Here is a 16298-nt window from a genome sequence, read left to right as displayed (position 1 = left end):
CTTTTCTCTTTTAAAATCCTTGCTAAGGATATAGAAAATCCATTCTGCTGGATCAATATCTTTACTTTGATTCAAATCCTCAGTCATTCAAATGGAACATGAGGCATCCTTACTTCCCAAGTTCATAAAACCTTTAAATATTTGTTTAAAGTTTTTTTTTTTTTTTTTTTTGAGATAAAGTATCGCTATGTCGCCAGGCTGGAGTGCAATGGCATGATCTCAGCTCACTGCAACCTCCGCCTCCCGGGTTCAAGTGATTCTCCTGCCTCAGTCTCTTGAGTAGCTGGAACTACAGGCTCATGCCATCATGCCCAGCTAGTTTTTGTATTTTCAGTAGAGACAGGGTTTCACTGTGTTGGCCAGGATAGTCTTGATCTCCTGACCTCATGATCCGTCCACCTCGGCCTCTGAAAGTGCTCGGGTTGATTACAGGGGTGAGCCACCGCCCCGGGCAAAAGAAGAAAAACCGTTTGTCCATAAATCTAGCTCTTGAAAGTCATTGTGTTTCTTCCTAAATGAGCCCCAGAATATGTCAGACAAAAGTAAAAAAAAAAAAAGGAAAACTGTGGGGTTTTCCACGTTTAAACATTGTATAGATGTTCTAAAGAATATTTTTTGTTTCTCCAAAAGTCTTAGAGCATTTTGCTTTTAAAATATCTGTGTATTTTAGTTGGATACTTTCAAGTACTGAAAAATTATTTGTGAATGATTCAATATATGCCTGTCTTTATACACTTGTGCAAAACTTCCACAGTTTTTTGCATTTTGAACAAAACCTGTATTTATTTACACAACACTCAAAGAACTCTTACAATTTACTAAGCATAAGATATAAAGACACACAATTGAGTAAGTTAATATATCAGATTTTGAGTGCTCAAAATGTGAATATATTATAAATATACATTATATACATTCATGGATATTTAATAAATACAATGTTGAAAGACCTGACTTTTTTTGAAAGGCATTTTAAAACAGCATGAAAATTGCTAGTTTGCAAAAAATATCCGAGTTTAATATGTAGGACAAAACTAGAATAAATAAATAACAGTCATATTAATGCATTTTTTCTAACCCCCTTTTAAACTATTACTAATTGGTACAACATAATACATTATATCAGTAAATTAAAAACAGAACATCATACACATCTCCAATGTACTGAACCAGAAGAGTCATTCTGTTTTGTGAAATCGCAGAGCAGGGTTAAATGTAACCCACATTGCTCCTACAGAGGAAAACAGAGGAATTATTTTCACAGTAAGGCTGGAATTACTATTTAAGTAAAATTTGGCTTAGAAAATATTCCCAATTTCAATCCTTTGAAATATGTTTAAAATGAAAAACTATGAACCAGAAGAAAATCTATAATTATGAAACATATTCACAGAAAAAAAACAAAAACAAAATAATACAAACTTTTTTCCTAAATCTTAGTAGATAACTTGGCAAAGGCATGCAAGGAAAAGTTTGGATGATGCAGTAGTGACTACATTACTATTCATATCTGGGTCAGTAAAAAGCAGAGTAACACAGTAAGTGCATAAAAAACCATTTACATGTAATCTGTTGTGCATTGTGCCATTCCTGACAAAGAATCCATTCATTTTGATATGTAACAAAGTAAATAATAGAGAGAAATATGTTTACATGGGAGTCTCACACATTAAAATAAATAGTTTGCCGACATCCTGGAAAGTGAAGACTGTCAAAATTAACTCAGTTTTTGAGACGACTACTTTTCTGTTCTTTGGTTAGCTAACAAAGTATGGTAGTTCTAAACTCATTTACAAGTATTATTTCTAGAATATCATTGATATCTTACTAAAATGTTTTTAGAATAACATTGCTTAATCAACTCTCTCATGTACAATAAACTGTCTGATGAAAATAAATAGAAATAATGACAGAGATCTTTATCAAAGCCAAAATTACTTCCTGCTATTAAAAACAATTATTCGAGAGTCAAGTTTAAGATAATAACACCATTACTGTAGTACTTGTGGTTAATAAAAAGGTATTTGGTGACTATTCTAAAATGGCATGTTTAAAGAGGAATAATTTGTATCATAGAAATATGAGCTAGCTTTGGCTGAATAATTAAATGTCTTCACAATTGAGAACTACCTCTGCCAAAATCAGGTGAATAAAAAATAGTTTACACATGTGGTATTTGCATTAAAAAGAAATTGGCATTTTTATCAACATAGAAAATTGTTACCTAATGATATCCAATGCAGATTATTTGTAACAGAGAGTGTGCAATATCCATTTAAGAAAATTTTTCTTTTTTAGAAACTTTCTGTGGGTACATAATTGGTGTATATATTTATGGGGTCCATGAGATGTTTTGATACAGGTATGCAATGTGAAATAAGCACACCATGGAGAATGGGTTATCTATCCCCTCAAGCATTTATTCTTTGAGTTACAAACAGTCCAATTACCTTCTGTAACTTATTTTTAAATGTGTAATTCAATTATTATTGACTATAGACACTTCATTGTGCTATCAAATAGTAGGTCTAGTGCATTCTTTCTAATTTTCTTCTTGTACTCATTAACCATTCCTACCTCCCTCTCAAACCCCCAGTATCTTTCTGAGCCTTTGGTAACCATCCTTCTACTCTCTATGATTATGAGTTGAATTGATTTGATTTTTTTATCCCAGAAATAAATGAGAACATGTGATGTTTGTGTTTCTGTGCATCGCTTATTTCACAAAACAAAATGATCTCCAGTTGCATCTATTTTGTTAAAAATGACTGGATCTCATTCTTTTTATGGTTGAATAGTATTCCACATTAACTATGAACTAAGATTAAAAGTTAATCTAAGGTTTGCAACTTAAATATTTTAGATTAATTATGTTAATTAATTGATATATTAATTAATAACGCTATTACTTAATAATTAAATATTAATTAATATTTAATATTAATTATAATGTTAATCTTGTTAATCTACATTCTAAACATCAGGCACCAATAAATTTCAATTAAGCATTTAAAAATATTTTAGAATAGTATAATATGATGATGAGAAGATATATCAGAAATTTTATTGCTGGCCATGAATGGTAGCTCACACCTGTAATCCCAGCACTTTTCGAGGCCAAGGTGGGAGGATCATGTGAGGCCAGGAGTTTGAGACCAGCCTGGGCAACACAGTGAGACTCCATCTCTTCAAAAATGGGAGAAAGAAAGAAAGAGAGCGAGCGAGAGAAAGAAAGAAAGAGAAAAAAAGAGAAAGAGAAAGAAAGAAAATTAGCCAGGTATGGTGGAGCACACCTGTGGTCCCAGCTACTTACTAGGCTGAGGCTGGAGGATTGCTCATGTGAGCCCAGGAGGCCGAGGCTGCGGTGAGCTGTGATCACACCACTGCACTCCAGGCTAGGGGACAGAGTGAGACTTTGTCTAAAAAAAAGAAAATAAAAAGAATATTACTTCCACTCATTTAATAATTATTTATTAAGCACACACTTTTTTAAAACACTATGCAAGACATGGAGGATATATCAATGACTTTTAGAAAGAACATTACACAAGGGTGAAAAAAGGAACATGCAGCAGTGGTATCTGATCAGATTTGAAGGTAATGAATGCGCTTAGCAAATGGCATTTGAATTAAGATTTTTAAAACATGTAAGAATTAAATAAGCAAGGAATCCCTCCAAAATGGAGCATTTCTGATAATTTGTATGAAGGCAAAATGAAACACATTTATTAAAGACCTTGATAAAAATAAAATTATCTGGAATTCAAATAACAAAACAGAATATTAGAAGACAAGAACATAAAGGATAGAAGTTATGCAGGACTTAAATGGTTTAATAATTTTTAAGAAAAACGATTATGAAAGGTTTTAATTAGTAAGTTGATGTGACCAGATTTATGTTTTGAGAAGACAGTTTTGTTTAGTTGTAAGAGTAAGATTTAAAGGGTGAAAATTTTGACACAAAGGAGATCATTTACTATTTTGGCAAACTAGATTAAAATAGTGGCTATGGAACTATGAAAAAATAGTGAATTCATTTGAAAATTATTTAGAAGATAGATTAACAAGAGTTCAGGGGTAATTGATTATAGAGAAAACAAGGAAACAGTAGGTATTTGGTATATGTCACTGCATGGATGCTAGTCGTATCTATAGAGTTAGAGATCTATGAAGGAGAAACATGTGGGGGGAAGATTGGAGACGGAGTTCGTTTTGAATACATCAAATGTGCCAGGCCTTTTAGATATCCAAGTGAACATGCCACATAGGCATTGCACGTAAATAAGCTTGCGAAGCAGAACAGAACTAGGACACAAATCCATGAGTGACTGGTAAGTACATGGAAACTAAAGATACGAGTGAGGCTTAAAAGGCCTAGAGAAAATCATGAGAGAACAGAATTTGAATCCCATTCACCCTGATCTTAAACATTTAAAGGCTACATAGAAAAATACCACCCAACAGAATCTGAGACAGTGTAGCCAGGGACCTGAGAGTTGAACCAGGAGTAGGCGTGTGGCAGGAAGGGGGTTGAGGAGCAGATGAGGCATAGGTATTCGTCAAGGAAATCTAGGGAAGACAATTTTTCAAATCTCCTTTTTAAAATTATCTTTACATAAATTCCTTTTTTGGTTTCCTTATTTATCTGGAAAGGTAAGTCTTAGAAACAGGAACTAATCAAACACTTGGAATAATTTTGAAGTCAAATAAATGAATACTGTCTTACCTCTCTCGATGGTTAGTAACTTAGAGTCTATTTAGGTTATTCCTGAGAGTTTTACGGAAATGTGTGCTAAGTTTGATATTACCTGCTTTGGCGTTTGCTTGTGACGGAAATTCTGTGTGCCAGATCTAAAGGGAATGCTGGATCATGCTTCAAGGGAACATTTGCCACACATATTCTCGGCTCTCCTGTACTGCTCGAACTAAACAGGCAGAGCAAAGCCACATTTTGCCTTCCTCTTTCCTCACAGCTGCCTGCCACCGTGTGATTTACCTTACTGAAGCAGATCCGGATGGCGGCCTTCATTTCCCTTTGGCACGTACTATTTTTGTGTACTGAGAAGGGCAAAAGTGCCTGGGAAACAACACCTCCTCCTCACCAACCTCCCCCACCCCCATCCCCGCGAGCAGTCCTCAACCAAAGACGACAAATATTCCATAAACAGTCCCGTCTCTTGCCCATCAAGTAAGGTAACTCAGAGTCATGTCTTCCGCTCGCTCTCAGTTCCACCGTGGAACTGAACTCAATTTGCTTTGCTCACAGGGTAGTCTGGTCAATAACACAGGCTTCATTTACTTCCTTCCCTTCCTGTCTCACTTCTCAGAGCTTTCTGAGATGACCACCTGGCACATTCCCCGCTCAGTGAAAGACAGGCCTCAGGGTCTCTTTGTGAGGACACTGGACACCGTGTTAGGGTTCTCCAGAGACATGGAGCCAATAGGCTGTACATACACATAAAAGGAGATTTATTGTAAGGAATTGTCCATACGATTATGGAGGTGAAATCCCAAGATTTGCAAAGTGAGTCGGCAAAGCTGGAAGACCAAGAGTGCCAATGGCTTAGTTCCACTCTGAGTCTAACAGCCTGAGAACGAAGAGAATTGATGACATGGTTCCAGTCCAAAGGTCTCAGGATCAAGACCCAGAAAGACCCAAAATTTCCATTCTATTCTAAAGGCAGGAAAAAAGTAAGTGTTGCAGTTCAAACGACATCGGGCAGGAAGATTTCTTTTCTACTTGGAGGAGGAGCCGCCTTTTTATTTTATTTAGTCCTCCAAGAAATTGGATGAGGCCCTTTCATATCATGGCGTGCCATCTGCTCTACTCAGTCTACCAACTTTAATGTTAATCTCATCCAGAAAACAGCCTCGCATTCACACTCAGAATAATGTTTGGTCGAATAGCTGGGTACCCCAAGGCACAGTCAAATTGACACACAAAATTAAACATCACAGACAGCCATGTTAACATAATTCTGTTTCCCAAAATTATACATTTCTGATCTTTCACCTCAAACTTTTTCCATGAAAATTAAACTTTCCTTTATAATATGTCATGGGGAAAATAAATTTTGCTATATGTATGTTTAGTTAGAGGTCAAAAGACCATAGACCTCAGTTTGACCAGAACAGTGCGGTTCACACATTAATATCTTCTCTTTTTCTTTTAAAAATGTCCTGCTTCAGAGATGAAATTCTATGATTATCCTAGTCAATAACTGATTCCATAGATGTGCTGATAATGGAAAAAATTAATAAAGAATGTTTAAATCTGATATTCAATTTTTTTCTTCTAACAGTTAAAAAAGTATGATGAATATGTATCGTATTTCTTCAGATTAATTTTTCTTCCTAAGTCATTTACACCACAAATATTTACTGTGATGTATTTGAAATGCTTATTTGCAACCAGAATATTATTTTTTATTATCTTAAATGCAACCTCTTGTTTAAAGAATTGACAGAGAATGCATTTGAAAAGCATACATAATTTTAAAGTATGATATAAACTATTACATTTTATATTATACTTTATTATTGTAGATATGAAACATCTAAATAATATTTTCCTTAGATAAGGTAACCCACTTAAAAATTACACAATTGATAGTAACTCATTTAACTGGCTCCGAAATCAAAGACTGTGTCTAATAACAGTGCAGATCAGTTCTTCTGTTACAGCTAAGAAGGGAAGAATAAGAATAATTGTGATCTTCTGGAGAGTTCAGAACCTGTTTTGTTTATTGTAGAGAATGTGAAGATAAGAGGAGAAGATGATTCCACATTGACTGTGGACCAGACAATGCCAGGATTAGCAAAGTCTCATAAAGAAAGAATATGTTAATATTGCCCCTTTTTTGAGCTTATTTTCCATTTCTTCTATGAAATATGTTATCTTCGTGTTGGTTAAGGAATATTGCATGTCATACAAGTTATACATATAAATGTCTGAAAATATTCTTTAATTCTCACTAGGGATGATTTATTGTTAAATGGGAACAAATAATTTTCTAACAAACATGCAGTAGCATATATAACAAATGTTAACTTTTAATAAAATCATAAATGCTGTTGGAAGTGACTCACTAGCTGTACTTCAGAGCCAGCCGCATGTACCCAGTGCCGTATCATTGCATTTTGAAAAGATTCTGCATAACACTTGTGCGACAGTAATTGATCTTGAGTTCATTGTGGGTTGCTTATTGTGAGTCCCTGGTATTCCCATAACAATGAAAGTGTTGTTATTCAGATGCACATGAATGCATTCAGCCCATAATAATAGTATTCAAAGCCATCTATAAATAGTTTAAGAAACAATTGTATGAAATGCTTGATATTCATCTGAACCACTTTTTGCAATTTCACTTTTAAATTCAGATTTCAGAAAAAATACAACAGTGGTACTCAGGAGATATTGAGATATTTTTGTTGGCTTTGCATAGACAGGTTGTTAGCTTTTTAAATCACACACCCTATTTTACCAATTCTAAGAAATCCTTTATAAATATACGCAATTATAAATAATATATAAGAAATGCTGAACACACAGCATGATGCACAGTTATTAAATATCTAGTTTTGTATGTGTTTAATCACCCTTCTTAATATTCTTGTTTCTAGATACACCATCAGTTAAGATTATACCATCGACTCCTTTTCCACAAGAAGGACAGCCTTTAATTTTGACTTGTGAATCCAAAGGAAAACCACTGTAAGTGAGTTAATGAGCAATAAAGCTTTTTACTTTTTTCTTTTATCTTGCTTTGATTACAGGCTTTAACGGCAGAAATCCACAGTTTTTGTCGTTTCTTGGTGGGCAAAGTGATCTCTAGAACAGAAAACCCCATGAACCATGTCTTCATTAATGTCTATGGAAGTTTGGTTTTTACTTTGTCATCTAGTGAAGTTTCTGGGAAGATATCCAGATGGTATTTCTTTTTTATTTTTTCCAGTAAGATATTTAAACCTGAATGGAGTGTATCAGTCACTGTTTATATCGTCAGACTCTAAAAGCTGCCCATTGTTGAACTTAGTTCTCCCATGAAAAACTTAGAAAATACCGAAGCATCCCCAAAATATGTCCAGGTTTTAAAGTTACATGGAGAATTATTTTCATAAAAGGCAAATCAAATCTATATTTCTTATGAAACACCTAATGAATCAAGTAACGGGTCACAAACTCAGTGTGCTTAATTGTAAAGTAATTTCATTATTAAAAATAGGCACGTCAATGTGATAATGTCACTTCAACTCTAAAACTTCACCTTTTGAAATTTGTGTTTATAAATAGCTAGTCAAAGAATACCAATTATTAAGCAGAACTTACATATGGATATTTAAATATGGATTATTTAAATTCTATTTGAAAGCAATATGATCATTCTAATATAGGAACACTCTAGGCCTAGCTTTATGGAATTTACTTGATTTTTTAAAAGATTCCAATTTATTTGAGTTCTGTTTAAATTTTAATAGAAGGAATTAAATTGTTCTTTGTATATAACTGTATGAGATTGCTTCTGGTGAATCAGGTCAAATTACTAAAAATTTGCCTCCAATAACATTTATATTATTTAAGTATAAGTTTCATATTGTCCCATCAGGAATTTTTCTAAAAGAATTGTATGATAAATGCCTGACATTTTAACTTCATCAAGTGTGTGTATTATATTTTTTTACCATATTAATAAAACCATGCCCTCTTTACCACAGTTTTGATATTTTTAAACTGTTCTCTCTTCTAGTAATTATTTTGCAGACATTGTTTTTGCTCTTCTTTCCTTCAGATTTATCCAAAAGTACATTTGTATACATTTGGATTATGTGCACAATTTATGCAATTAAATGAGGTGAAGTTAGGGAACATGCTTTATAGAATGCTTGAAAATAAATGAATGCCTGCTCTAGTAGCATCCAATTGTCTTACAATGATTCTTTGATTCCATATCTACTTCCAACTGTAGAAACATTATTTTACTTATGGAAATCATTAGACTTTATGTTTTATATAATTAAATATTTAAGAGTTTATATCACTCATCTAAGATATGGTTGAATGAATGTGTCTTCTTTTAATCTCTTTTCAGTTACTTAGAAATAATCTTGGATGTGTAATAATCCTCTGCACTGCAGATGAATGAAAAGCACAACATTTCTCATTTATTTTATTTAAGAATACAAATTTCAAGAGACTTATAAAATGGAAAATATTACCTTTTCTCAGAAGTTCCCTGATTACTATCATTTTGCAACAGAGAAAGGAAATAAGAAAGGCTTCCTATTTTACAGAAGAGAAAACTAAGGCTCAACTAAAGTTTTAACGAAATTTTCCTATTTATCCAGATTTAAAATGAGTGAGTGAGAATTTGAATTCAGTTCAGTCCTGCCCAAAGCCTTAACTCTTTCAATTATGTGCTGCTACTTCAATTGCTAAATGTAAATTTCCATTTATTCTAGCTAAAGTTACTTTTGAAAAACTAGAATGGGACTGAAAATGATTTTCCCCACTGAAGTTGAGCCCGTAGATGCTTTAGGGCGGTGAACCGGCTAGTTTCATGATATATTTCACTGTTGCTATCCTCCTTTATTAGGCTTTCTTCTGTATTTATATTATTTCTGGAAACTTGTCAAATTTCTACCAAACTAATCGTTTCTGGCATGGGTTCATAACCACATAAAAATCTGTAATTTAATATAGTAGCTTTTGGCAAATAACTCATAAGCTCTACAACGTCTTCAAAGTAAAGTAGTCATGGTATGTTGCCTTCATCTTCGTAGATCCCGATGTTATATTCTGTATGCTATGGTCCACAAGTAAATATGTATTAACTGATTTCTTGTATTATATTCTCATTCACAACTTTTCCTTTATCACATTTCCTTGCAGACTGTCAGGACATTAGCATTAAAGTTAGAATCAACTTCTTTGATGCCTTTTTTCATTTGGACTATTCTTTTTCTTCATTCTTCATAATCATCTTAAATAAACTTCTCTATATTGTTACAGTAACTATCTTCTCCATTAGAGGAAGGCATTGATCCTTTAAAAACAGTCTCATTTTTAGCCTTTCTGTAGTTTGTATACTATTTCCAACAGTGCCAAATGAGGCAGAGAGGACAAAAAACAAGAGAAGTCTGAAATAATTGGATTTTCCCAGAAGGAAATCTTACTGATCATAAAGAAAAGTCTTACTAGAGCAAAAAGAACAGGATGCAAATTGAAATGGTTTAATCAGGGAGTTAGTAGGTTGTAGGGAAGTGAAGATAGTCACTAAAGGAAAGACTATCAACTTGAAAAAATGAATCAAAAAGTGGAAGAGGGATAAGAAAAAATTTTGTCAAACACATTTTAAAATAAAACATAGCAATAATAACACATATAATGGAGAGTATTGCATATTTTAAAATAGCAACAAAAGAGTGGGAGTTGAAATGAAATGTGTGATATACTCAATCAGCACGTTAGAATGACCCGTTTCACTCAGGTAATCACTGTCAAAGTTCTACTCCATTACTTTGCAACTATTGTACCTGTATCTTCATTTTGTTATTTAAGAACCACTGAGAAGCAACACTGTAGCTTAGCCTTTGAGTGAGGCCCCAAGCACTTAATATATATCATCTTTATCATTTACCTGACCCACCTCCCATTAGCATGTGAAAATCAGGAATGGATAGTGGCTATATGATCTCTTTATATCTTGTAGCTGTCTTCAATAATGCATTTAATTTGTGGTCAAAACTTCATTGTTTCTTAAAACGTATTTGACTAATATGTTTTGAAGAATAAGTTATTCACAATAATTAGGTTTATTAGTAGTAGGCAAAATCACACCACTATTTTTGTGTAAATCACAACATCATGGCATGGCTCAAGTTGCACTGAGGCTGGTGTTCCGAACCTGCCCTTCTTTATGCTAATGTTGTTTTCCTTGTTCTAAATGTGAGGGCCCCAGTGACTGTTTATGAACAATCATGCCTTATTTGCCTGCTTTGGACTGAAGCCTTTTGCCATTTTCCTGTGAAACAGCTGCACAACTTGGGCCAGGACCAAATTGTTCCACTTGACACTACTATAGAAGCTTTCTATTCTTTCCTTAAAAGAGAGATTACTGTACATGTCTGTCCATTGTTTTAATTTTAGTTTAAAGTGCGGACCAAGCTAATGCCAGCCACTTTTCTTTCAAGTCCCCAGAGTTATTGCAACCCTCTTCTTTCATTGGCTGAATTCCCAGACAGCTTTCAGGCAGTAGCATTATCCATTTACAAAAGTAAAGGAAAACACACACACACACACACACACACACACACACACACACACCCCATGAAACCTTTATATTACATTCAAGTCATGACCTTAAATGGTATGAGGTTGCCCCCAACATGCTGTAACTAATGAGTCATCATTCATTTTAATCAAATGTGCGATGCTTTTTAAATTCACCTCCAAAAAAGCGATGTGACATTTTCAGTGAGATAAATATATATTTGGCATCCATTCTGTAAAAGAAAATAATTATGGTATTGATAAATTTTTCTATATATCCAGCACAATGTTTTATGTTGTACTTACTATTTTACTTTCGGGTAACTACAATTTTTCTTTTGTTTTTGCCATAAATCTAGTATGCATAATTGCACAGCACATAACATTCCAATTCTATAAAAGAAGAAAGAATTTAATCCTTAGAAAGACAGATCACATACTATATAGCAACTAGTGAGGTATTTTAGAGAAATAATTACACATCTATTTTTGAAATGATCAAGAATTGAAGAACTCTGATATGTATATATTAATGTATTTTTCTATTAGCATAATAGAGAATTGTAAACAAACAAACAAAAAATAGACAAAAGGCTGGGTGCTCACACTTGTAATCCCAGCACTTTGGGAGGTCAAGGCAGGAGAATCCTCTGAGGTCAGGAGTTCAAGACCAGCCTGGGCAATATGGTGAAACCCCATCTCTACTAAAAATACAAAAAAAAAAAAAAAAAAAGCTGGGCGTGGGTGGTCGGTGCCTGTAATCCCAGCTACTGGGGAGGCTGAGCAAGGAGAATCTCTCTAACCTAGGAGGTGGAGGTTGCAGTGAGCCGAGATCACGCCATTGCACTCCAGACTGGCCAACAAGAGCAAAACTCCATCCAAAAAAAAAAAAAGACAACAAATTAAAGCAGAACAGTTTTATACAAAGTCAATTTTCTTAGCCTAAGATGTACCTTTTTACAAGTCACAGGTTATTTGCTAATCATTATACAGGCCAATTACCATCAGACGAAATGACAAAATAAACCAGGAATTAAAGAAAGCAAGTTATCATCAGGAGTGAAATGTTGTTTACCAAAATAAGATGAAATATGTATTTTAAAATAGTATTAAACTATAATAGCAATTTTACATTATTTGACCTAATATATAGTAGTTGTTATTACAGAATATTTACCTCTCTCCTGCTATATAGAAAATCTCTTATTAATCATTGAGACCTGTATGTTATTTTCAAATAGGATGCCTAAGCTGTCATGCTTTGAGGCACAGAATGTTTTGGGGTATTGTAGAAAGAGAATGAGGACCTGGGTTTAAATTATAAATCTTTGGATATCCATGGCCTGAGTAGTCCTGAACAAATCACTTAACCACACCAAGTATTTTATTTTCTTCCTTTGTTTAAATTGATGAACTTTATTTTTAGAGCAGTTTTAGGTTCACAGCAAAATTGAGTGGAAAGTACAGAGATTTCTCCTATACCCCTTGCCCTCACCCACGCACAGCCTTCCTCAGTATTGACATTCCATACCAAAATTTTACATTTGTTATAATCAATGTACCTACACTGACTCATCATTATGACACCAAAGTCCAATGTTTACATTAGGGTTCACTCTTACACATCTAGTAGTTTTATCTCTAAAATGAAGAACACAAAATTTAGCAAACAGGTGGTTTTAATAATGACAGTGTATGTGAAATGTCAGCATCCAAGTAATTGTATAATACATCATGACAATGAAGATGATAAATTATTATTTGATCAAGGAAATACATACAGTGTATCTCAGCAAGTTTCCAACTCAGAGGTCTTAATTATATATTTAATACACATGCTAATATTAGGCTATTATGGCAGTTCTGACAACTGAGTTATCATCTCACATATATTCTCAGGCAATGGAATCCAAGATTTCAGGCAAAATAAACACATTTCAGGACAATGAGTCTGTATTTTCAAAAGCATATTTAAACAGCAAAGGAACCCAGACTGAAGTCATGACAAAACTGACAGAGCAACTTGGATATTTTATTTGAAGTTAAATAATAATAGTAATAAATTAGAGAGAAGAGAGGCAGTGTCATGAACCTCGGTTGGCGTAAAATCCAAAATAGTTAAAATGAGACACTGGAAAATCCTGAGCCACAGGAAAAGCCCCTTCACTAATTTACCTTAATTTTAAGATAACACAAATTTAGATCAATTTGCAAGGAAGAGAAGGAATTAAGATTGAGTTTTAGTTTGATACGTGTGGGAAAGGCTACACCCTGAAGCAGTTTTATTGGGATGAAAGGGACTCAGTGGTTAGCAAGCTTTGACAAAGAACAAATGCAGATCTGAAAGGCCTTCAGGAACCCTAACTAAGTAGATGGTTTGGCTCAGGAGTGTTGAGGAATCCAGGGTCAAAGATTTATAAGACCTTGTTTTGGCATAGTTTTTCATAATTTTCTCTCACGCATAGTTGTTTAATTTAAATCACACAACTATTATGTTGTAAAAGATTTACAAAGACTGTTGTAATCACTTCAATTTTTTTAGATGAGGAAAAATAAGCCTTGTTCAAGTTATATGATCTTGAACACAGCTCACAAATGGTAGAACTGGGATTACAAGCAAGTTTTCCTTTTATAGTAACAACAATGATGGTTGTATTTTTTTGTTTACCCAGTGATTTTTAGCATTGATTTTTTTTCACAATAATTCAATAATGTTGGGAAGCATTGAAGACTTCTTCTAAACTGCTAGGACAGCCCATATTTCAATCAAATAGTTGTTAGAAAAATACCAGTTATGTAGGCTCAAAGCTTTGTTAGCATATCTAAATATTATTTAAAGAGTTTCTAAACAGACCTAAATATACCTAAATAGTTTCTGCCTAGGTTTTATAATGAGACCAATAATTGTTCAATCCTATAATTATATATATATATTTAAAAAATAGATTATATTGTATTCTTTTTATTTTTAATTATACTTTAAGTTCTAGGGTACATGTGCACAACATGCAGGTTTGTTACATATGTATACATGTGCCATGTTGGTGTGCTGCACCTATTAACTCGTCATTTACTTTAGGTATCTCTCCTAATGCTACCCCTCTCCCCTACCCCCTCGCCACGACACCCCCCAGTGTGTGATGTTCCCTTTCCTGTGTCCAAGTGTTCTCATTGTTCAATTCCCACCTGTGACTGAGAACATGCTGTTTGGTTTTTTGTCCTTGCGATCGTTTGCTGAGAATGATGGTTTCCAGCTTCATCCATGTCCCTACAAAGGACATGAACTCATCCATTTTTATGGCTGCATAGTATTCCATGGTGTATATGTGCCACATTTTCTTAATCCAGTCTATCATTGATGGACATTCGGGTTAGTTCCAAGTCTTTGCTATTGTGAATAGTGCCACAATAAACATACGGGTGCATGTGTTTTTATAGCAGCATGATTTATAATCCTTTCAGTAGATACCCAGTAATGGGATGGCTGGGTCAAATGATGTCTTTAATTCTAGATCCTTGAGGAATCACCACACTGTCTTCCACAATGGTTGAACTAGTTTACAGTCCCACCAACAGTGTAAAAGTGTTCCTATTTCTCCACATCCTCTCCAGCACCTGTTGTTTCCTGACTTTAATGGTCAGCATTCTAACTGGTGTGAGATGATATCTCATTGTGGATTTGATCTGCATTTCTCTGATGGTCAGTGATGATGAGCATTTTTTCATGTGTCTGTTGGCTGCATAAATGTCTTCTTTTGAGAAGTCTCTGTTCGTATCCTTCGCCCACTTTTTGATGGAGTTTTTTGTTTTTTTTTTTTTTCTTGTAAATTTGTTTGAGTTCTTTGTAGATTCTGGATATTAGCCCTTTGTCAGATGAGTAGATTGCAAAAATTTGCTCCCATTCTGTAGGTTGCCTGTTTAGTCTGATGGTAGTTTATTTTGCGTGCAGAAGCTCTTTAGTTTAACTAGATCCCATTTGTCAATTTTGGCTTTTGTTGCCATTGCTTTTGGTGTTTTAGACATGAAGTCCTTGCCCATGCCTATGTCCTGAATGGTATTGCCTAGGTTTTCTTCCAGGGTTTTTATGGTTTTAGGTCTAACATTTAAGTCTTTAATCCATCTTGAATTAATTTTTTGTTTGAGGTGTAAGGAAGGGATCCAGTTTCAGCTTTCCACATATGGCTAGTCAGTTTTCCCAGCACCATTTATTAAATAGGGAATCCTTTGCCCATTTCTTGTTTTTGTCAGATTTGTCCAAGATCAGATGGTTGTAGATATGTGGTATTATTTCTGAGGGCTCTGTTCTGTTCCATTGGTCTATATCTCTGTTTTGGTACCAGTACCATGCTGTTTTGGTTACTGTAGTCTTGTAGTATAGTTTGAAGTCAGGTAGCATGATGTCTCCAGCTCTGCTCTTTTGGCTTAGGATTTTCTTGGCAATGCGGGGTCTTTTTTGGTTCCATGTGAACTTTAAAGTAGTTTTTTCCAACTCTGAAGAAAGTCATTGGTAGCTTGATGGGGATGGCATTGAATCTATAAATTACCTTGGGCAGTATGGCCATTTTCATGATATTGATTCTTCCTATCCATGAGCATGGAATGTTCTTCCATTTGTTTGTGTCCTCTTTTTTATTTTGTTGAGCAGTAGTTTGTAGTTCTCCTTGAAGAGGTCCTTCAGATCCCTTGTAAGTTGGATTCCTAGGCATTTTATTCTATTTGAAGCAATTGTGAATGGGAGTTTATTCGTGATTTGGCTCTCTGTTTGTCTGTTACTGGTGTATAAGAATGTTTGTGATTTTTGCACATTGATTTTTTATCCTGAGACTTTGCTGAAGTTGCTTATCAGCTTAAGGAGATTTTGGGCTGAGAAGATGGGGTTTTCTAAATATACAATCATGTCATCTGCAAACAGGGAGAATCTGACTTCCTCTTTTCCTAATTGAATACCCTTTTTTCTTTCTCCTGCCTGATTGCCCTAGCCAGCACTTCCAACACTATGTTGAATAGGAGTGGTGAGAGAGGGCATCCT

At 34.3% G+C, this 16298-nt stretch overlaps 1 protein-coding gene across 5 annotated transcripts in view; it reads left to right on the top strand.

The window, feature by feature from the left end:
- CADM2 (cell adhesion molecule 2) overlaps positions 1 to 16298 on the top strand; it is a 1082757-nt gene that overhangs the window by 953172 nt on the left and 113287 nt on the right. For all 5 annotated transcript variants that reach the window (XM_074033664.1, XM_005548409.5, XM_074033663.1 and 2 more), the window contains one exon: positions 7624 to 7714. In XM_074033664.1, coding sequence (XP_073889765.1) covers positions 7624 to 7714 — 91 coding nt within the window. The remainder of the gene's footprint in view (positions 1 to 7623; positions 7715 to 16298) is intronic.

This window comes from Macaca fascicularis, chromosome 2 (assembly GCF_037993035.2).
Source record: "Macaca fascicularis isolate 582-1 chromosome 2, T2T-MFA8v1.1".
In the NCBI taxonomy this organism is placed as follows: Eukaryota; Metazoa; Chordata; class Mammalia; order Primates; family Cercopithecidae; genus Macaca; species Macaca fascicularis.
This window is presented reverse-complemented; position numbering and strand designations above follow the sequence as displayed.